Source organism: Falco biarmicus, chromosome 5 (genome assembly GCF_023638135.1).
Source record: "Falco biarmicus isolate bFalBia1 chromosome 5, bFalBia1.pri, whole genome shotgun sequence".
NCBI lineage: Eukaryota > Metazoa > Chordata > Aves > Falconiformes > Falconidae > Falco > Falco biarmicus.
This window is the reverse complement of record NC_079292.1, coordinates 61,457,209-61,480,449: the sequence shown is the minus strand read 5'-3', so window position 1 is coordinate 61,480,449 and position 23,241 is coordinate 61,457,209. Positions and strand designations below refer to the sequence as shown.

The following is a 23,241-nucleotide window of genomic DNA, read 5'->3' as shown; positions in this document are numbered from 1 at the left end:
CTTCATGAGGGTTCTTTCAGAGTTTCCCTTGATCTGTTCATTATTCATAAATGTTACTTTTCCTTCTCTCCATCTCCCCTCTAGCTGACTAAAATGAAGGGGGTTTTAGATGCAAAGGTTCCAAGAAGCACATGAAAGAGAAAGTACAAGATGCATAACTGGGAAATAGTGCAGTCAAGTGTCTTCTGAAAAGCACCCGATATAGATACACCTGTGTAAGCTGTATATAGGTGGAGATAATTAGTTACTTCAAAACTGTACTGAAAGCTTGTATTAACCCATATTTTCTTGTACTATTAATGAGATTTCAGAAATCAGGTAAAATACAATTTTCTTCAAGAACTTAATTTTATACAAGCATTTTTAAGTACTTGTTCTTACCTGTAGCAGAGCTGCAAACAAATATACTGCTATAAAGATTGGAGTTAAAGAAGTGTGGCCGCTTTTCATTAAGTGGATAGTGTACAAGAAAATCAGGTGTCCAGGAATCACCAAAAGAAGCAGAACTTGGGCTGATTTGTTATTTACTCCTACAATAAAAAAAAATCCAAATTTCTGTTAAGCTCTTCTATTATTATATCAGATTTTTACTAGTTTCAATATAAAAAGCAGCTTTGGAATCTCACAGCATTGACTATTGTGGAACAGCAGGCATTATTTTCTGCTAAAAGCCTCCTCAAGGATTTTCACAGGTGGGGGAAAAAGCCACCTCTAGCGTCTGCCAGAAATGTTAAGCAGGGCCCTTCCAGAAGAAGGTGCAAACTGCTTTCATTCTGTACTCGTGTAATACCATCTACTTTTTTTGGAGCTGAAGTGACCTCCTAAGACTTCCTCGGAAAGAGAGTGTTTTGGACACCATATTCAAGACATCCTCAAAAGTATCTTGCATTTCTAAAATGTAATCCCACATTTACCACTTTCTCATCTGTTCCAATTCATACATAAATATGAAAGTGTAATACGTGCTGTTGACACATCACATTTCACCACAGTTACTATGTTATTAGGAAAGGAGGCAATACAGGGGAGGAACAAGCTGTGGAGCAAGAATTTAGAAAGAAAATGGCAAATGGGAAATGGAAATCAGGGACTTGGCTTAGTGATAACGTTAGCTATAAAGTTTTGTCCTAACAGCAGATTGCTTTGAACTTCTGAAGTTAAACGACAAAGGTTAGAAGCAGGTAAACAAGCTAAGGAAAAATGAAGGTTGAAATCCTTCCGAGTGGCTATCACAGTGTCCTGCCTCACCAGTCCCTGCCTTCAACCCTTGCCAGGGTTACACCTTTCTCTGTGTTTCCCTCTACGCATCACCTCCTGCATGGAGTTCCTTGTGATTCTCACAGGCAAACAGCTGCAGACAGAGGAAACCGCCAAACCTCTGTTGCCTTTGAATTGCATACAAGTTCAGTTTGTTGCTGTTTCTCACTGCTGGTACAGTCTGGCATACAAGGGGGGGAAAGAGAAGACATGAGACAGCAGTTTTAACAACTAATACACACCTGTACCATAATAGGTTCTGCATGGATAATAGCAACCCTTGGCTTCTTCTGGCAGCTCTCCAGGAATGCTATGTAAGTGGAGGTAGGTAGAAATTCTGCTAGCTTGAATAGCTACTAGATTACCACCAATACCTGAAATACAAAACAGAACAGGTGGTAAATTTTCAACTATTTTTTTCTCTAGTAGGCCACATTTTTGCAAATTTATCAACTTCCTTTGTTTACCACAGTCCTCTACACACAAAAGTCAAAAAGAGAAACATCTTTAGAATGTATATAAGTTATAGCAGATTAACACCAAGCGTTAAAATAAGTCAAAAAACTTGGGCTATAATTTGGTGTATCACTGGATATTTGGAATATCTAAACTGGAAATCTGGATATTCGGAGATCGGTTTTAATTCATGGTAAGTGCGAAAGATTCCTCCAAAAGGTTCGATCTGATGCGTTCTCACAGGTGAAATCCCTTCTATTGCTCCCTTTTTTTTGGAAATCCCTCTTGGATCAACAGAAGTACTACATAGTTGTGCTGTTGCTGGATTACCTTCCTAGGTCGGTATTGCTGGCAAGTATACGTAGCATAAAGCAGATGCACTCACCACCACAAGCACAAATGCAGATTTCACACACAGAATTATAGGGCTGGAGAAGACTTCAAGAGTTAATCTATTCGTTCACGTTTGTCACAGAGCAGAATTAACTATAATCTTCTGCCATTCATAATTCAGGGTGAAAGGACAAGACAAGTGTCTGAATGATTTTAAAAAGAATGGTAGTGATGAAGATTGTTTTCTCCATGACAACTGTTGGTATACTTCCCATTAGAAAAGAGATTTCAGTGAAACCAATCACCCTAGGATGTGAAGTGGCTGGCATTGTTACAAAGTCACTGTCAATACTCATGGAGATCAGGAGATATCCCTGATGACTGGAAGAGGGCAAATGTCACACCCATCTTCAGCAAGGCACTGGACAGTTTCCCACAGCTTCCTCCTAGACAAATCAGCAAGTTACAGCCTGGATGGGTAGTCTGTGAGGTGGGTAGGAAATTAGCTAACAGGTCACACTCACAGGTAGGTGATCAATGGTTTCTAGAGGAGGCTGGCAGCTTGTCACAAGTGGGGTCCTCCAGGGATTGACAGTGGGCCCCACACTGTTCAACTTAGTTCATAAATCACCTGGATGATGGGACTGAAAGCACCCTCACCACCGAGTAGTGAGATGGACACATCAGGAGAGCCATCTTACAGAGAGACCTGGACAGGCTGGAAGACTATGAAATTTAACAAAGACAAGTGTTAAGTCCTGCACCTGGGACAACATAACCAAAGAGCCCAGACCAGGCTAGGATCTGCAATGCCGGGGAGCACCTTACCGAAAGGGTAAGGCGGAAGAGATGAACATGAATTAGCAGTGCACTGCTGAAGTAACAAAGGCAAACGGGGGGCATTACTAACAGAGAGAGAGATGAGATCATCCCACTCAGCACTTGTCAGGCTACACCTGGAGCACTGTGACCAGTTCTGGTCCCCACAATTCAAGAAAGATGTGCACAGACTGGAGAAGGTCAGAAGGAGGGCCATGAAGATGATCAAAGGACTGGAGAACCTGCTCTATAAGGAAAGACTGAAAGAATTAGGTCTTTTCTCCCTGGAGAAGAGAAAAGTATGGGGGAGACCTCATCACAGTTTTCCAGTACTTAAAGGGCAGCTACAAAGAGGAAAGAGGCTCTCTTTTCACAAAGAGCCACACAGAGAGGACAAGGGGCAATGGGTGCAAGTTGCACCAGAAGAGCTTTCATCTCAATATTAGAAAAAAAAATTAGAAAAAAAAAATTTACAGCGAGAATAATCATTCACTGGAATGATCACCCAGGGAGGTGATGGAATCCCCTTCAATGGAGGTTTCCAAGATGTGACTGGACAGGGTGCTAGATAATCTCATTATCCTTTCCCACAAAAGGTCAGACCACATGAGCTTTCAGGCTTCCTTCCAACCTAGACTGTTCTATGAATTTTTACATCAATGAATAGAAAACTTAATCAACTTGTTATATCTATGTTACAGAATGCAGTGGCACTAGCATAAAATCCTGCTGTTGTTATTACACCCCAGAGCTGTCTACTTGCATATCAAGCACATGCTTACATACACACACACGCAGATGCTTTATACAGCAGTGGGTTGCTTGGAGAAGATATGATTAGGCAGAAGTAATGCAGATCTTGTCCCCAGTTGAGAAGGACAAAGCCCTTGTTTATTGTAGTTGAACTGATTTGTTTATCTGATGCTTAGTGCTTTCTTTGGTTGCAGAACAAATACCTGCAGCCACCAGAAGACACTATTTGCCAAATCCTATTGGTGACTATGGAGTGGTTACGACAAAGATCTAATTTTTGTTAGTAAACAAGCAAAGTAAAGATCTTTAACTGAGAAGATTTTCTGCCTCACCACTGCTTAAAGACATTTAATGGCTGAACCTAATAAGAAAGTATGACTTTATGCAAAAAGCTTCAAATACAAATCAGGAAATAGTATTAGAAAAAAATCATGGCGTTGGCAGAGATGACTGTTCATCAAGCTTACCTGCATCTTCCCAGTCAGGAGATACAAGGACAAATTATGAACTACCAAAAGGCTGAGGTGGCATTTGCAAAGAAAATTAAAATAACAGTAGCTTTTTTTTTCAGACAAACTACAGAAAGAGAAGTAAAACAAGGGATTTATCCAAACTATAAAAGAGGCTTAAACAGATTTAAACCAATCTAAGTAGGGTCCAAAGTCTGTCCTAACTGAGACTTCTGGCTGATGAGAACAGGGTATGGAAAAGGAGGCAGAACTAAAATTAAGGGCCAATGCACTACATTTGGATGGGGATCAGATAATTTCTGTGACTGAATTATGAAAAAGCTGTTATGTAAAACTGCTTCTTAATAGAGCTACAAAGCTGGGGATGGTGCCATATGACTAGAAAATATGAAACAGTTTCTGCTTAAAAAAAGAGGCAATAAAAGCAATCTGGGTAATTACAAGCAGTCTAACAACTGCAATAACTGATACATTCAAAACAATATTAAAAGAAAAAATTAGTAAACTCTTCTCTCACTATCCATATCTTTTATATAGCACTATGAGAAGCAATAAAAGGTAGAAGAAAATAGGGCTGTTTTTCAAGGTATGTTTTGAGATTTGTAGCAATGCAAATATAAACCACATTGGCACAAACCCCCTAGATTTCAAGTATTTCCTAGGACATATTCAATTTCCTCTTGTGACTGATAATCTTCTGCTTCAAAAAATTCAGATAATCAGAAATATGACAGATGATCTAGACCTCTTTCCCTAATTAAAAACAAAGGAAACTGAGTGAGAGAAAAGAAAATGGAAATTTGTCCATTTGAAATGGCAATAAACAAACCATCAGACAACACAGACACGGACGAGTCTATGGTGGTCATAGATGGTGGACAAGATGGGTGGTCAGTCCTTTGACAGATAGCTATTACATATCTGTTTACTTTTATAACCATCATTTAGATAAAGTATGCCCCAAGGCCTGTTTATCATGTAGATAACAAGAAAAATGTTTGAAAATTATTGGAAGTGATTCCAAAACAAACTGGTCAGCCACAGGATACTGGCGAAAGTAGGGTGTACCTGCTCTGCAAAGTAAGCTGACCTGCTAACCAAAACAGTCGGTATGGAGTGTGATTTCCAGAGGTGCAACATTCACTTTTCTATTTTAATTACAGCTAAGTTGAACATATACAATCTATTTTAGCTAACTGAAAATACAATATTCGTATGTTAAGCAAAATGATTTTAAAATTCATTCAGTCTAAGTCTCAACAATCCAGTATCAGTGGTATGTTTTTAACTTACAGAAAATAGGCAGGTGTACTGCAGTGTAAAAAGCTTCTAGAATCCATACATTCTGCTCATCTCACAGCTGACGATGTATGGTGAGGGACAGCAGCAGTCACACCGTCTTTTAGTTCTGTCCATTCATCTACTAGTTCTTCCTTCTAATTATTTTTGAACCTTTGGGCCAATTTCAACCACATCTGACCCAAGGATAGAGATACTAACTACCTCCAAGTATGTTAAACAAGATAACAAAAAGGAAACAGTGGCTAGGTAAATAAAGAAAAAGATTCAAACCCATGCCTTTGGTGAGACAAAGGCAGTGATGTGAGCAGCATAAGCACACCAGCTGGCCAGTCAGCACCTAGTTGGAGCTAGGCACGATGCCTTTTGCTCAGCCAGTACTTCAGTGACACAGAAGAGAAACAATGACGTAGAAAGCAGAGGGAGAATGGAGAGAACGTTGTGAGCAGCGGGTATTTGCAGGGACACAAGGCCATAGGGAACACTGGGGGTTGAAAGTGCTATCTAGTGCTCTAAAAACTCAGGATGCAAATCAGCACAGAATCTGGTTTCATTATTATTCTGCTGGTTATACAAGGACTCATATAAAGCTGTTGAAGGAATCACTTCAATATGTACAGAGATACTCTGTTTTGTAACAGCAGTTACTGTGCACGTGAAGTTATCTTGGCAGTATCAGATTAATCAGATCCTTGCAAGAAGAAGAAAACAGATAAAATTGTCTAGGTTGACAAGATGTCAATACACAAAACTGATAGTTTCCCAGCGTCTTCTGAATACATAAAATGGTCACGTGCTCAGTAGCTGCTCATACCATGAGAACCTCTGTAGACATGTATGAGAACTGTTTCCATGAGCACTTCAGTCAGAAAAAAAAATTTCCTGGAAGACAGTATTGCAGTCATCACAGCAAATACTTTACAACAAACACTAAATTTGTTAGCTTCTTTTCATTCTTGTGAGCACTGCAACACAGAGGAAAATACTTTCTTTAAAAAGTAAAATCCTGTAACTGTTATTGAATTCCTCTCAGAAGAGCAGATGTATTTAACTTCAGTATGAAAGTGCTACTTTGTCAATAAGCACAAGAGACATTGTCTGCTAAAGTGTGAAGGATGTCAAGCTGACTTAAGACATTAAAAGAAAATTGAAAACCTCATCATTTTATCGAACCAGTTAAAGGATAAGCAAGAATGCTTCTTCTGAAAATTGTTATCACACTTCTTTGTCTAAAAAGCACAGAATCCCGTACTCAAAGCAGAGCCAAAACCATGTCATGTATTTGTGAATAAGCCTACGGGCATGATTCTATTAATCATTATCTGGAAAAAGGAATTCCAATAATAGAAGTAACCATGCTATTCAGAAAACTACATCAAACGTACTTTAAATCAATGCATCTTAAAGAACATTTCAAAGCAAATATGTGTCTCATAACCTTCATTACAAGTAAAAACCCCAGAAGTTAAGGGAAGCTGGATGGGCGTTACTGACACATACTAGTCTTAGACCATGCAATGCTCTGAGTAACACGCTGGGCTGTTTTTTTTCACTCAGATCTTATGCTGCATGTTTTGATAAACTGGATAACATTTTCCAGGAAAAACTGGGTGGATTGGCTGATAAACCACAGAGTTGTACTGCCGTTCAGAGGGAACTGGTTAGGCTGGAGGATTGTGTTGAGAGGTATCTCTTTGAGTTCAACAAAAGGAAACACAAATGGGTAGGAATAACCCCATGCACCAGTACAGGCTGGGAGCTGACCATCTGGAGAGCAGCTCTGCAGAGAAGGACGGGGCATCCTGGAGGACACAAAATTGACTACGACCCAGCAATCCACCTTTATGGCAAAAGTCAACAGCATCCTGGGCTGCATTAGGAAAGCATCACCAGCAAGCCAAAGGAGGTGATGCTTCCTCTGTACTCTGCACTGATAAGGACATATCTGGAGCACCATGTCCATTTCTGAGTTCCCCAGTACAAGAAATGGACTTACTAGAGTGAGTCCAACACAAGGCCACAAGGACTGCAGCATCTTTTATATGAGGAGAGGTTGACAGCTTTGACTGTTCAGCCTGGAGAAGAGAAGGCTCAGAAGGATCTTGTCAATGTGTATAAATACCTGAGGGGAGGGATGAAGACACGGGAGCCAGGGGACTTCTCAGTAGCACCCAATGGCAGGACAAGAGGCAATGAGAAAAAACTGAAACACAAGATATTCCATCTGAACACAACCCCCCACACACGTTTTTTATGGTGGGGGCAGTCAAACGCTGAAACAGGTTGTCCAGAGAGATTGTGGAGTCTCCATCTGTGTAGATTTACAAAATCCTAATGGACACAGTACTGGGCAACCTGCTCTAGTGGACCCTGCTCCAGCAGGGTGTTGGACTACATCTCAAAAGGCCCCTTCCAACCTAAACATGTCTGTGATTTTATAAAAAAGTAAATAAAGCCACCTCTTCCTCCCAACTCTATTTCAGCTATGTTTCAAACGAACAGAGCAAGCACTACTCACTTATTGGGTTTGGAGAACAGATGTATCCATCTAACCTCACCTAAAGATTCTAAATTTTGAATTCTGAGCAGACTTGTATTCCTGTGACACTGTTGGGAGTCCCTTGCTCAGGGTTTTAGTTTATCTGCAGAAGGCCAGGCACCCAGAATTAAGGTGTTCCAAAGCCAAAGTTCACAGTAAATGCAGCCCTCTAGGTTGTATAGTAACCTATCTGTAAATGCTCCAAGGGTTGAATTTGTATAAATTATGATGCAGTAGAATAATGCGACTATTCTTCCTCTCAGACCTTTAATTAAATATCACAAAGTATTGCCTAAATAAACACCACTTTGATATTTTGCTTTATCCTTAGCATATAATGAATGCCTGACAGTCTGATTTAGTATCCCCTATTCACAGCTTGAACTGAATAGACTTACTAGTTTCCTTTCTGCTTTTCAGTAGTGCTTGTCACTATAAATTTGAATGTTTTACAAACATTAATGTATTTATTTTTAAAACATACCTGTGAAGTGATATTTTTGTACTGTCTGCAAAGAGCATTTTTCAGTTTTGGACATTCAATGTAAAATATTTAAGTGTTTTCTTCCCAAAATGTTTATGCATTTAAAGCAGATTTCTCAATTATTTCATTTGTACCAATGAATGTTTAGTATTTCTCCAACTCAGATCCAGAATCTCTAATTCAGGGATTCCAGAAAAAGAGAAGAATTAAGTTATTATTAATCAGTAGAAAATCTGGTTTAAGGTACTTGTTTAGCACCAGAGGAGGACTGTACAATAGGCAAGTGCAATTTTCTAAAGCAGTATTCAATTACCTTATTTATAAAGTCACCTCCTTTCCTGTAGGTCCCAATCTCATTCTTCCTTTTTTTATTTTTCTTAAATATGTATAAATAAAGAAAAGTTCCTGCAGAAAACTGCCTCCTATGAAAGTACTGAGAGCACAAAACAAAGCCTACATAAAGCCTTTAATGACCAGTGCCATAACTGTTCACAAGACTGTAAAGAAGTTGCACGATGGGGCACACAAATGATTGTGTAAGAATGGGCAAACCACATGCATACCAATTCAATGAGATAAAAGATTTTTAGAAATCCAGTTATATGGAGAGAAATTAATGAGCCACAGAATACCATGTTGTTCCCAAGCATCTACCATACAGCTTGCGCAATGGGACTAGAATCAATTAATATCCACATAGGGCAGAATTAGGCCAACACAATTCCCAAATTCATTTTTCTTGTAAAACTATCAAGAGAGGGAAGGCAAGAAGTTTCTCACTTTTGTGCACTCCTGAGCATAACACAGTTCAAAATAGTTTTGCCAATTACTCTTTTTGGAGTACAACAAGTTGCTTTTGGATGCCATTTATATTACAAAAATAAAATGAAAATGAAGAAAAAGAATCTCAGTTACAATAGTGACCAAATGCTCTAAATTTTTGAATAGTTGTATTGTCTTTCAGAAAATTCAAGACCAATTTTGTCCTGATCTCGCTACCACTAACTTTGAAGAATCATGTTTTATACAAGTGAAATACTTAGGTTAGAAGCCTAGCTTAACTAGTTACCTTTTTTGGTTGTTTTTTTTAATCCATATTTCTTTTTTGTAGGATTTCTTTTAATGCTTAAAAATGTTTGAAGGAAAGCAGTTGGAAATTATTAACTTTTTCTATAGGGACTTTTTTTTAAGAGAAGTCTTTGAGATAACATTATATATGCAAACTATTACATTTTATGTTTTGACTCATAAATCATTTCTTTCCTATGCCTAATAAAAAATTGATCCTTGAGTGTCAAAAACCGGTAATATTCTGAATGTAACTGTTGTGAAAACTGATGATTACTGAAATGTAAAAAATTTACAACTAATACTTAAAAGAAAGAACACACATCTATAATAGCATAGAATATGCAGATCTACATGTGCAGATTGGTAACTAAAAAACAGTAAAACTATCACCCAATAATGCATCAGAAGTAAATACCCAAAATCAAAACCCTCCTCCTTTTTCATGCCAAAATAAAGACTGAATTATAAAGTTCTCGTACAGTCTATGTGCCTTCTGAGACTATCACATTCTTTCCAATTCAGGATGCAGAAAATTAATTTGCTACCCAGCCAATCTGTTCTACAACCACACAAGTACACTACTGTTTTCCCATGTAATTTACAGAGCCAAATTTCAGATGCTCAGCTCTCTGGGACAATGGTCATCTTCTAATCAAAGCACTACTCTGTTGCGTGAAAGCTGACAGTATAACTATGCCGTAAGAGTTTAAAATATACAATTATTAAAAAATACTACTTTTTTTTTTTTCAGGTGGAATGGGTTTTGGGTGTTTTCTTTCCATATTCTCTATAAACAATTTACAGCAAAAGCTCTCTTGAAAAACCTGAAAGTCTTTCATTCAATTTACCATACTAATAGATTAAAAAGGTATTGTTTGGGGAATATATAACATAAGCTTAACTTTCATCTTCCAGACAACAGGCATTCAGCAAGTTTTGTGTTAAATTTTCTCATATGAGTTTCTTATATTCCTTGATCTACATTTATTCCCTCCAGATATCAAGCACACTTACAATATGTACAGCCAAAGAGTAAGAAATATTACAACAGGTCTGCATTACTCTTTAAAAGTACTGCTTCAAACCATCTGCAAAGGCAAGTTTTTCTACATTAAAGCCTGCAAAGCTTTTCTGATTTTCAGGTGTTATCAGAATTAATTTGCTGAACCTCCATTCCACAAGATGCATAAAAATGGGGTAAAGTCTACCAACATGTTGGTTATTATGCAGTAAGTCATGAAATGCAAATACTGAGAAGGTATCTCACAATGTTTTGTCTAAGCATACAACAAAAATGGAGAGGAAAATCTCTATCTGTTAACTGCACCTTAGTTCATTTCTGCTGCATATTCAGAAGCATACAATTGTTTAAGGCATTATTTTCATTCTGTGCAAAAAAATCTTGGTGACTTGCAAATTGCAATTCCTGAGTCAAATTCAACATGCTGTGATGCTGTAAGAAGATTTACAAATTTTAACCATCTCACCCATTAATAAACATAAAGATCAACTTGAGTATCTAGGCTGAAGCACAGCCACACTTGGGCTTAGCTATTTTATTCAGAACTTCAGTACATGAAACACAGATATCTAAATCTCAAGTAGCTTGTAAGTACCACAGTGGCTGAAAGCTCAAAATTATTTATTTATTGTTAAAAAGAAGAGTTACAATTTAACCCAACCAAGCATAGAATTAAAAATAATTATTCATCTCAAGAAATGTGTTTAACAGGCAAAAAATGGAGAAGCGGTTCTGAAATACTTCTAGTCACCAGCAGTAAAGCTGACTATAAATGCCTGTCTGCTTAAGAACTATTTTAATATTCTTGGCAAATCTTTGCAATTATTATTAATAGATGTATGAAACTTTGAGGTTGCTCAATTCCAGACCAATATTTCTTAAACCAAAAGATTTATGGCTCCACACTGTAACACAGTTGATGAAAGTAACTTGTATCACATCTAATAATATGCAAACCATCTAGACAGAACCAGGCTGAAAGCTACTTAATGGTGCACACAGGAAGCCTAACACCTGACCACTTTGCAGTGCATACTGTTCAGGAATTCAGGATATGGCAACTGGCACTGAAAAACCCCAATGACAGCTTGAAATCCTGGACACATCTACACTGTCCTCAAATTTTGGCTAGACACAATCCCAACAGGTTACAGTATTTCTTTCAGGTCTCCCTGGTTTCTTTCTGATTTTCTGTGTCATAGGGATAACAAACTTTAAGGTAAGAGAAAGAAAAAGGCATGTGAAAAGTGTTTTGAGGGGAAAACCCTCAGTCCCTTTCACTGCTTAGGCTTACAATGAGAATTCCAAGGCCAGGAAAGAACTCGTAGAGAAAGCTTTCTGCAACAGTAATGTTTAAAAGCCATCTGTTAAGTGGTCTAGCACACCTTTTATGTCAGTAAATGAATGTCAACAGATGTGCTTTTTTAACTGAGAGATTTCCTAAACCCCGGGTTACTACACTATACTGACCAGAAATATCAAAAGGTGCCAGTAGAATTATGAAACCCAGGAGAGTCTAATCTAACAGCAACCAAAAAAAATCACCTACCTACAATTTCCTTTTCCAGGAGATGTACCATAAAACGGGCTCACTCTGCATCCTCTACACAGAACATATTTTCTTAAAATTTTCAAATAAAAATGCCTCTGTCCTTACTAATTCTGAGGGTTAAGGGGGTTAGCACATGCACATACAACACTTACACATTACTCCCCCCTGCTCTTCTGTGGATGAGGGAAAACCAAAATTCCTTAGTGCTTCTGTTGTTGTCCAGTGGCACTGCAAAAGTATTATTGTTATTGGTAGTAACAGGCCACGGCCCTTGAAGGGTTAACTTTACCTTATAGCTAAGGTTGCAAGACTCTAGTCTTGGCCTATTAGGCTTATTGTGAGCTTGTTAATGAGCTTGCTATGAGCTCCAAAATGAAGCTTGGTGGGAGGTTTCTCTTCTTACAATGTAGAGTTTAAGTCTGGGATAATAGCAAAGGTCCCAAAAATACAAACACCAGACTATAAACAATTTGCTGATGGTCCATTACTAGTCACTGAAGAAGTTTAAACTTTTGAGAGCTTGGAAAAGCCTGCTTTATGGATAACAAAACAAGAAGGAGCTAGGCATGAAAAATCCAGATGAACAACAGAGTAAGGCACCTGGTGTGGCTTCAAAAATAACATTCTCAGGCATTCCGTACTAGTCCAGGGGGCAATATGACAAAGACTAAGAACAGTCTAGAAATACAAAACTTAGAAAAAAAGCAACATTTTGAATGCGGGTGGTACAATCATCACAGGAATCATCACCACAGGACCACTGTGGGACTGCCACAGCTCTTGCTGACCCTGCCTTCTTGAAGGACTCTTTCTCTCCCTGCCTGCTCCAATAGCCCCAGCTTTCACTCTCTTCCACCTGCCTAATTCTTCAAGGATCTTTTGACCTGTCAGCTAATCATCCAGGACTACATAGACCTTTTGGCTAGTTCTTCTCCAAAGGCAGTTCAAAAGCATGTATGCACGTTGCCTTAATTCTGTTGATAAACTTAGGAAAGAAAATAAGAAACAAAGTGCTACATTTGCCCTTTTATCTAGGGGCATGTTTATAGTAAGCTGTCATTCTTAGCAATTTGTTTACTTAAGTCAAATCATTAGCTAAAAATGTTAAAAATGTAAAATGTAAACATGCAGGCAATCCAGGTTTCACAGCCAATTTCTGTGAAAGAAAATGACCTCGAATAGGATGCATAGTCCCACTTATAGGAGCAGTCTGTAATTGCTACAGGGTAAAAGACCATCATCATGGCAACATCTGGTAGAAGACCTTGAGGAAGGTGTGCATCCATGAGACCTGTGTATATATTGCAGGGAGCAAGTCTAGAATTAGTAAGTCTATAGAGAAAATCCCGAAGTATTTTGGTACTGTACTGGAGCAGAAATAGAAACCTATGAGGAAACAGTAAGAAACAATCACCAGACAGTTGGTTTTTGCAATCAAGGGATGCCATCTAGGAAAGCAAGACCACTGGTAAGAGCACTGGTTTGGGTGCACCTGCCTAAAAATAAAAAACAATCCTCTTCTCTTAGGAAGCAAATCCAGGGGACTACCAAAAAGGGCTACTAAGAAAAGTTACAGATGTAAAGCAGAAAAAATATGAAAGATCAACATGTCTGCCTTGCCTTTTAGGTATCTGGAAATCAAAATGGAAATACACAAAAGGTAGATGCAAGTACTTGCAATTTTGAATCAACATAAAGGCAAGGCACAGGCAAGGAAGAATAAAGGCCGAAGTGTAAAAAATCAGTTAGCAAGGAACGCAAGTGGCAACACAGAAATGCTTCATACTAAAAGTAAGAAAGAAAGAAATATTCTTTCCCTTAATGGGAAAGAACAAGCAACATAATCTATAGAAGACTGAAATACTCAATTCCTTTTATCTACTGCCTTCATAAAAATGGTGATATCACAAACTGATATGTATTAGAGCCTGAGGGTAAGTTAAATTTAGTGTATCCTTAGAGAGCTAGATGAACAATCCATGAATTATCAGAGATCATTTCTGCAAACTGATTATCTTGGAAGTTAAAGAATACCAGAGGGCTGTAATGGGGAAACCAGAAAATATATCTTTAAAAAGGGCCAAAAAGGATGACCTGGGGAATCTGTGTATCAGTGAAATGTATATTCCTACATAAGTATTAGAAAAAAATATTAAAAAGACAATTTATAAACATCTAGAAGATATAAAAGCTGTAAAACAAGCTAACATGAATTTGCCATGAACATGCTTCTGTCAAAACAATGTAATTTCCTCCTCTAACTGAACAGCTTGCCTAATGGTCGCAGCAATAGATATATAAACTCTCAACTGTAGTAAAGCTTATAAAAATGTTTTGGTGCTATCCCATGCTACATTTCCATTAGCAACCTCTGGAAACTTAATTATATCAGGGCAATGTGGTCCAAAACTCCAACTTTGTGTCCATACTAACATTTTATTATCAAGGTGGAAAACAAATGGTCATAATTTAATTGATAGCTTAGAAAACAGAATAAAAAATACCCATATGGAATTTGTAAAGGGCAAGTTAAGTCAAAAGCACTTTGTAAGCCAAAAATTAGAAGTCAGAATCATCTTGCTAATTGGAGATACTGTTTAAAAATCAACAATAAAAGAAAGTGCAAAATGATGTTAAAATTCAAATGGAGAAATACAAAAGGGGAAAAGAACCGATAGGCAGTAATACAGTGGGAACAGATCTGGTGATAATAACTATTGCAAACTAAATGTGTACCAACCCTGTGACACTATAGGGGAAAAAAAAGAATTTTCAAACTGCATCAGCCTAATAAGATATTAACTGTTCTTATAAAATTTGTCTTGTTGTTATAGTTAGAAGATAGACTACTTAAGGACCAAATTTTCACAAATTTCACATTCTTACACACCTAGAAAGTGTATACCAAGCATGGTAAACAACACACATTTTTCTTGAGAAATCTATTTACTTGCCTGTAGCATCCCTGTTAGTTCTTATATCTATGTACATTACATGTAAATAATAAATTACTGTTTTGAAAATTTGTCCTTGGATGTCCGTAAGAAAATCCTTTGGAATAAAATGTTATCTACATTTTCCTCAGCCATAACTGTTTCAATATAATATCTGATCATTTAGTATTTGAATATACTACTTCAATATCTACACTTTCAGTTTCTTAATGCGTACTTCAGGTTCCCACTCTCACGTTCCCTATCATGTTTTAAGGGTTGTAGTAAATAAGAACAGGAAGCAGTCCTTAAGTGTTCAAATAAACAACTGTTGACAGCAAAATCAAAACTTGAAATTAATATTCCAGATAATAATTGGCATAACAGAAGTTTACTGTAATAGATTTTTCTCAAACCAAGGTGTATCAATCCTGTCAGTCTTACCATTAATTACTGGGGTATAAACAACAATTCCAACTAAGTTAGGATCAGATACAGTTGTGTCCAGAATAAGGCCACCAATACTGAAAAACAAAGTACAGTATTTGAAATAAGGCAAGCATGTACATTAATAAGTATTTTAAAACTTTTTTAGCCATCTGTCTTAGACCACCTCAAGCCACAATTTTCTTCTCAATTCACCTTTCCCCCTCACCCCATTACCTTGTTCTCAGCTACAGACTAACATAGTTATCTATATCCTGAAATTTACTTGCTGTATAAAAAGATGATAGAATTTCAGCCAATCACTCCACTTTTAAGATTCATAACTTTCACTGGATTAAATAATCTCTTAGATCAGTGTATAATCTTGATTGGAAACTGGAGGAGATGAATAGCTCACCGTTTCCTTCATTTGATAACAGCACATTTCTGCTCAGTCGTTGCCACAGGCTACTGCTGGCTCCATTCCCACCTGTGACTTAACTTTGTAACTTCTTGTTTTGGGAAGATCAAAGTTTATTCACACTCTACATTCTAGAGTCTTCTTAAATGTTTATTTTAAGCACAATCAGGTGTTAAATAAGATTCGTAGAGGCACAGGATGACTATTAAGTTGAAGTAGGACAAATAGACTTACCTGCTTATAACCATGGCAGTTATAACAGGCTCCCATCCTGAATGGAGAACAGTTCTGGTAGCTGGGTGTTTGGCAGCTATGACAATCCCCATCGGAGTCAGAGCCAAAAAAAAGGCACCAACCAAAGGAGATACATAGTAATATGTCTCTGAAATAATAATATAGGGGGGAAAAAAACCACAACAAAAACCTGGTTTAATTTCAAGACATTCGTATACATTTTACCTAATTTATAACTCTAAAATAAATTATAATCTACATCATGCAACTGAGGAATTTTAATAGTCTTTGTCACTACTGCACCTAAAGTTTCAACCACTGCGTTAAACAATAGGGTTAACATCTACCATCTGTGATCACTGCCTCCCATCTTCTCAAGGACAGAACTATCTGTAGAAAGAACGAAATGTGAAGAGGATTTTTGTATGATGCTTTATTATAAAAATTCAATAAGGATGCGGAACATAAAACATTATTTTGTAACATATCTACAAAAATAAAACCCTTAATATATTGAAAATGTGTTTATACACAAATTCATAGCATGTGTACTCCCCCTTCTTTCCAAAGCACAGATAATATGGTAATCTTCCCAAAAATAGCATATGTAAAATGATGCAAGCACAATGTGTCATAACGAGACACTTATACCAGTAGCTCAGTTGTTTTATAACCAGTCTGAGTCCAAAAATTCAGAGCCGCAATTCTGCTCCTTGCACTTGTCCATCAGAATTGCATCGTATTTCATAGGAACACAACTGGAAACACCAGTGTGTTCCAAACTCGTCACAAAGCTGAGCTTATAAGGCAAACAGCTGCTTCCAAAGAAACAGTATTTTTTCAGATTACTTGGTTTTATAATCCCATCCACACAGAAGCTATTACAGTGATCCAAGACTTCCTAATTCAACTGTAAGGTAAATAATGGAAAATTTATCCTAATGGCAAATGTGTATATGTATATCAACTATGTAAACATTCCACTTCTACATATATTTAGTTTTATGAGAAATGTGGTCATGTATTTAATGTTAAATACATTTTGTCTAAACTTTCAGAATTTGGACAACTCGATGCAAAACATATTTTAAATTAACAGGTTGAACTAGTTAATGTAGAACACACAAACACTTTACTAAAAAAGAATATTTAGTATATTAAAAAGTATTCTCACCCATGTATTATGGCTTATTACAAAGGCTGCAAATTCAAGCAATTACTGCTTTGATGTTATCTTGGTGAAGCTAAAATTGCTCCTGGAAGAATTGCTGTAGAGTTTTTAGAAGTTACTATCCTTCAGCATTGACTAATAACAACCTCTGCAGCAGAGCCAGCAGAAAAGATAGTAAGATAGCTTTCACTGGGTAAGCTAAAAGTAGAAAGCTATTAGAATAAGAATGAGACAAAGGCCAAAAAAGAAGTAATTTTTTTCCTTTCCTTATCTAACAGTATATTATCTTCTTCTTCCTTTCTGGTGCTTTTCCCTCCTTTCTCCTCTTTCTGTGAACTAAGAGGTGGGCCTAATGTAAAGAGTTCTTACTCAAAAGAGTACACACAATACACGATTCCTTTATTTGATAATCACAGTTTTGTTTTAGGAAACTTAATAAAAAAAGACAAAAACATGCTGATGCAAAGTTCTTGAACTACTTTCTGCCCAGGTAAGTGTACCCTTCCCTCCTCTTGCAATGAAGATCCCAAGTGTGCACTAAAATTGGTCACATAGAAAGGCATCATGCACTCTACATGTATTTACTTAAATTTTTTATCTTCTCTCTTCCCCCCCCCCCCGCTGTTTTTCTTTTTTTTTTTTTTTCCTCAATTGCAAGACATAAATCATACTGTATCCCTGCTACTTTTTCTTTCTTCCTCTCTGTCCATTCCTCTCATATGCAAGGTAGGGGCATTAGCATGTACCAGATGCCAAATAACTGATTTAAAGGTCAGAATGAGAAAATAGCTTTGATGTAATATATTTAGTAAAATATAAAAGGGCACAAAGTAAGTTCCAAGTCTCTGCCACATTTTTTGAGAGGTTGCCAATTTTATTAAAAGGTAAAGTCTGCTGGTCAGCAAAGTTCCTCTGTTGCAAACAAACGCTGAACCTCAAAATACAGATACAATTGTGAACATTACCCAAATTAATCACTAAATTTTAAAATTCTTTCACTTGTACATCAACAATTAGCCCACTGTACTTTTTATTACAGGACTTCTACCAATATAGGAAAGGAAATTACGGTTCAAAAAAGTATGCATTTTACAATAATTTCTTTAATTCCACTAACAACTTGTTAGAATGTGTTAATAAAAAAAAAGGAGAGTATTTACCTGCCTGCACCAGTCTCCAAGCTTAGAGAGCTAGTCCAAGAATTATGAACAACACTAAAAATAAGTAAAGTATAATTCCTTTCTTCGGGGTGGGGGTTGGAACATATAGATAAAACTGAAATCACTCCAGGAAACGAACAACTAACACTAACGAAGAATTATTTAATTGGTAACTTCTAAATAACTAATAACTATGTAAAATATAAAATATACATACACATGTCGTCCTGCCACAGAAATGTTTTGTAAGAAGTATTAAAGAAAGGAAAAAATAATATGAGAAGACAGTCTCGCTATTGTATAATGATTCATGACTTATAACTAAAATAAATATAATTTGTATCAGCAGTGCAACAGGGCCATTTCAGAAGTCAGCAAATAGCCAGAAGCAAGAGTAGCTTTACAAATCTTAGAAACATGATTAACCCATGGCTGATTCTCAACCCTTTCACTAGCTGAATTCAACATGCTTTAAGTTAGTTAACACAGCTCCAGGAAAAAAGGAAATGTGCACCCATAAAATTACACAAACTGTTATTTTTATAGCAAAGCAAAACTTAGATGAACTTTCAAGAGAGTGAATATGTGTTTGATAGCAATAAAACCAAAGTGCATAGTGAATAAAAGACAATGGCATGAAGCAAAATGCAACCAGTGGTTTGGGGTTGTTTTTTTTTAACACATTAAGGTAGGACTTTCAAGAGTATTCAGCAATGGATTAGCCTTGTTCCTCTGAGTCAACAGCAAGTGAGAGGAGTTAAATTTTTTGGCCTTCTTGTTCAACATTTTAGTACTTATAAATGTCTTCATTTCACTGTGAAGAAAAGTACAGCGAAAACATACAAAATATGTTTTCTACCTGAGTCCTTTAAATGGAGTTGGACAGAAAACAAATTATAAAAGATAATCCATCATTGCAATACTGTCGTAAGCTTCTTGAAAAGAACAAAACCCAAGAGTGGCTCTGAGGAGTGGGGGACCTCCAAGGCCAGGACACAGACAGAGCTTAGTTTCTTTTTTAAAAAAAACTTCCACTATGCTAATACACTACCATTTTATTGAGGTTCTCTGTTCTAAAGTGCTAGAGAGAATGGTAAATAAACAAATAAATAGGGCACCAACCATCCCCATGCTGCTAAGCAAAGGAGGAAATCAAGCATATTGTTTACAAGTTTTAGACCAGAAAACTGAAATTCACCCTGCCCAGTTTTTTTTTAAGGTAAGGATGATGTAAAAATTAATGCAAGGCAGTTGCTCCCTATCAGAACTTCAAATTCTGCTGCCTATTAAGTTGAATGAAAAAAATAGAACTATGGGAGCAATTACTAATTCGGAATTACATTACAGAATCTGTCATGAGTGAACAATGGTAGACTCCGGTTACCTACAGTACCAGCGAAACTACTCAACTCCAACTTAACTCTTGGGAACAGAGTGTAGGACTTTTTTTTCTTTCTTTTCTTTTTCTGTGGGAGATTCTACTTGTAGAACACCATACTATAAGAATTTAAAAAGACATTAACTTTGAAATGCATCTTTTAAGGAAGAGTGGGCCATCTTCCTCTTCATATTTAATTCACAGAAGAAGAAAATGTATTGTGCAATAGCTGGAGAATGGGAAAAGGGAATAAATTACTCCTCTTTTAGGGCTCACTTCACCCCGTTTTTGATAGATTTATAGCAGGTAGCTTACACAGTAAAAGGACTCTCGCTCAGCCTGGCTCTGCTATAGAATTTGTACCGTCCCACAGTAGAAGATGAACTCCTAAAAGCACTCAGCTCTTCAATGAACTTCTGACTGTCACTTTAAATCAAAAAAGGAAGGATGGAAGAGGAAAGAGACAAAGTTCTCAACTGAGTCCTTACTGATCTTCCTTTAGTAAAGTAAACCCTTTAGTAAGCAATTATAAAAATTAATATAGTTCAGAGAACTCAGATGCTTAGTGTTTTACTCCTTGTGCAGGGTATCTCCTGTGACAGACTGTTCAGTGCAGTGCCACTACAAACAATGCAGCCTCTAGTAGGAAGTAAGGGTAAATTGGAAATAGGCTACTTCAAAGCAACCGATAGGAACCTGATAATAATAATATGAAGCACACAATTTGTCTTCACAGCCTGGATCCAACACGCACAGAGAGAGAAATGCATATATTTAATGCGTGTATTTAATGCATATATTTAAGACACATTCTGTGAGAAACAAAGGAAAGCTTTAGACGAAGACTTCAGATCATTACCGACAAATGACAAGCAGCACAGACGGTCGGACTGAATATTCTGGGGCTTCCTACCCCGCGGCGCTCCCCGCGCTGCTCGGGGCGCAGCGGCCGGGTCCAGCGGCAGTCCTGGGGAGCCCTCTAGTGCTGCCCCCGCTGCGGAACCACGGTGCGCGGGTACCGCTCGTTTTTTAGGGAGTTGTTAAGACAGAAAGAACTGATAACCTTTCACGATGTACATCCCTATGTTTGATAGCTTTGCCGTTATTTTTAAAGCACTCGGATGAACTTTTGAGAAATTATATATGCAACGGTGTCCACGTGAGATGTTGCATTTGGCCCTAGCCTAGGTAAAAATGCTCCAGTCTTTTTTGGTTTCTTCCTCCCTGTCTCTTCTGGGTATGGCATGAAGCATCGTATCAAATCAGAGGCTGGGCACAGGTGTACAGCTCTGTTACAGACGAGCGTAAAGCTTGTACGTAGATCATTTCCCTACTTCCAGTTTTGTTATTTGAAAACAACTCCTCCCATGCAGAGAGCAGCCAGAAACTTAACTTTTGTTTCAGTACATTTGAGTAGCTAGGCTAAAAAAACCATAGGGGAAAATAGTTAATTCAGAATACAGTTCAGAGGCAAGTCCCACCTGCTTCATTACTAGCCCATAAACTGTGAGGTTCTTTACAACATCCCCCTTGTGCCTGTTATTCTGGCACTGAGAAAGCAGGGAAACAACAAAAATAACATAAGAACCTCTGTGGTGGGTGAGGACAAATGCCTCATCTAGTCCATTATCCTGTGTCTGACTGTGGTCAGCAGTTCAGGCTTATGGAAAGAAGAAAAGAAAATAACAAGTTTAAGAGTGATGCTTTTTTCAGAGTGCTCTGCCAGCTTCTGCTGCCATTTGCCTTGGGGATTTCATCACTCAAGTTTCTGTCTGCATCCATCTATTCAATACTTCTCAATGGATCCTTCTCTCATTAATTTATCCAAATAGTTTTCTAAAATCACTTTGGTCCTCTTAATATATCACAGCAGTAAGTCCACATCCCAATCACGTATTGTGTAATAAAGTTTCTTTAACTTTTTTTAACCTGTCACCTATTCATTTTCTGAATGCCTCTTCCCTGCCATTCACAACTTAGCGTATCTCTCCTGAGCTGAAGCTACTCCATACTTTTATTCCTTAATACTCTTTCATAGTTCAAATACATGCACCTTGGATACCACACATTTCCAAGGGCTTTCTGGTATGTCCTTACTTTAGAAAGACTCTCTGTTTCCTACAAGAAAGTAATACAAAAACATTGGGGAAAAAATAAAGAGCAGAAGCAGCCATTTTAGTGGTAACTAGATAATCACATGTCACCAAAAGAGATATATTTTTAGAAGACCGTACAGAAAGAAAATTGGGAGTAACCCTTCGAAGTGTACTTGAGCACATTAAACTTCTCCTCTACACATACATGTGTGGGATCTGCTTTTCAACTACAGTTGCTGACCAAAGTGTGAATGGCCATGACATCTGTAAAAGCAGCAAAGGACCAGTTCAAACTGGCCCCACTTCTTTTCTTATTCCTCTGAGACACATTAGGTTATCTGTAACTAGAGGTGTAAATTTCTGGAAATGTGTGTCAAAGGAAGAAAGAAGTCCAAGTTTTTTTCCCCATCTTCTGAGAGTTGAATGTGGTTTTGTTCATTTTTTTATTTAAAAAAAACCAAACAAGCATCTTTTATGAGAAACTGAAATATTAGGAGTAATTAGGTACTCCTTAAAAAAACATTATTTGTAATTTATATAAAGCGTAGGAAGGCAGTACTAGATATAGCCACAAAATAATACATGTTCTTTATTTACAAATGAGCAGTGTTGCTACTATTAAAATCCAGCTACTACTTAAATACCAGCACATGTAACTAGGTTTTGCCTGTGGCCACAATTTAAAAAAAAATAAAAATGGGAAGGAGTAGAGGAAGCTGTTTAAAAACCTCAGTCATATGGGTTCAGCTTAGGCAATTATACAGAGACCATTGCAATGCAAATTTGACTGACGTCATGTCAACATTTTCTAAATATGAAAAATCAAAGCCAAAAAAGCATAAGAAAACAGTGTTTGCAGGGAAAAGTTTAGGAAACAAATGAAAAAATCACTGGCATATTCATTACAATGTAGTCTACAAAGCAAAATTTTAAAAACTAAAATGAAGTTTGACCCACAGGGCATAAGTATCTAAGAAACTTAATTTAAAATACTCACTAGTTAAGATTTAAAACCTGAAGTCTAGCATTAATTATTTTAAATCAGATACAGTCCTGACCAGAATAAATTTTAATCATAACCCTAGCCCCAGCTCTAATCTCAGTGTTAACCCAAATTTTACAACCTCTTCCAACTCCACACCTGTCCAGATAACTAGAATATGCCAATAACCCTAACTAATTCTCTCCTGGTTAACTCCTTTCTATCTAGGGGGTATACCAACTTCCCTGGCACATCACTGAGTTGCACAAACCCTAATTTTGAACTAATTTCAAACATGTCAGTTGTTGGAACCTGAAATCTATTTTCAGCAGAATAGCTCAATGTTCCAGTCTAGTAAGATCTTTGGGCATAGCAATAAATCTAGA

The 23,241-nt window shown here is 37.2% G+C and overlaps 1 protein-coding gene across 1 annotated transcript in view; it reads right to left on the bottom strand.

Moving 5' to 3' along the window:
- SLC41A2 (solute carrier family 41 member 2) overlaps positions 1 to 23,241 on the bottom strand; it is a 58,998-nt gene that overhangs the window by 11,595 nt on the left and 24,162 nt on the right. Inside the window, exons 7-10 of the mRNA XM_056339852.1 lie at positions 16,069 to 16,216; positions 15,432 to 15,511; positions 1,500 to 1,631; positions 382 to 530 (exon numbers count right to left, since the gene is read on the bottom strand). Coding sequence (XP_056195827.1) covers positions 382 to 530; positions 1,500 to 1,631; positions 15,432 to 15,511; positions 16,069 to 16,216 — 509 coding nt within the window. The remainder of the gene's footprint in view (positions 1 to 381; positions 531 to 1,499; positions 1,632 to 15,431; positions 15,512 to 16,068; positions 16,217 to 23,241) is intronic.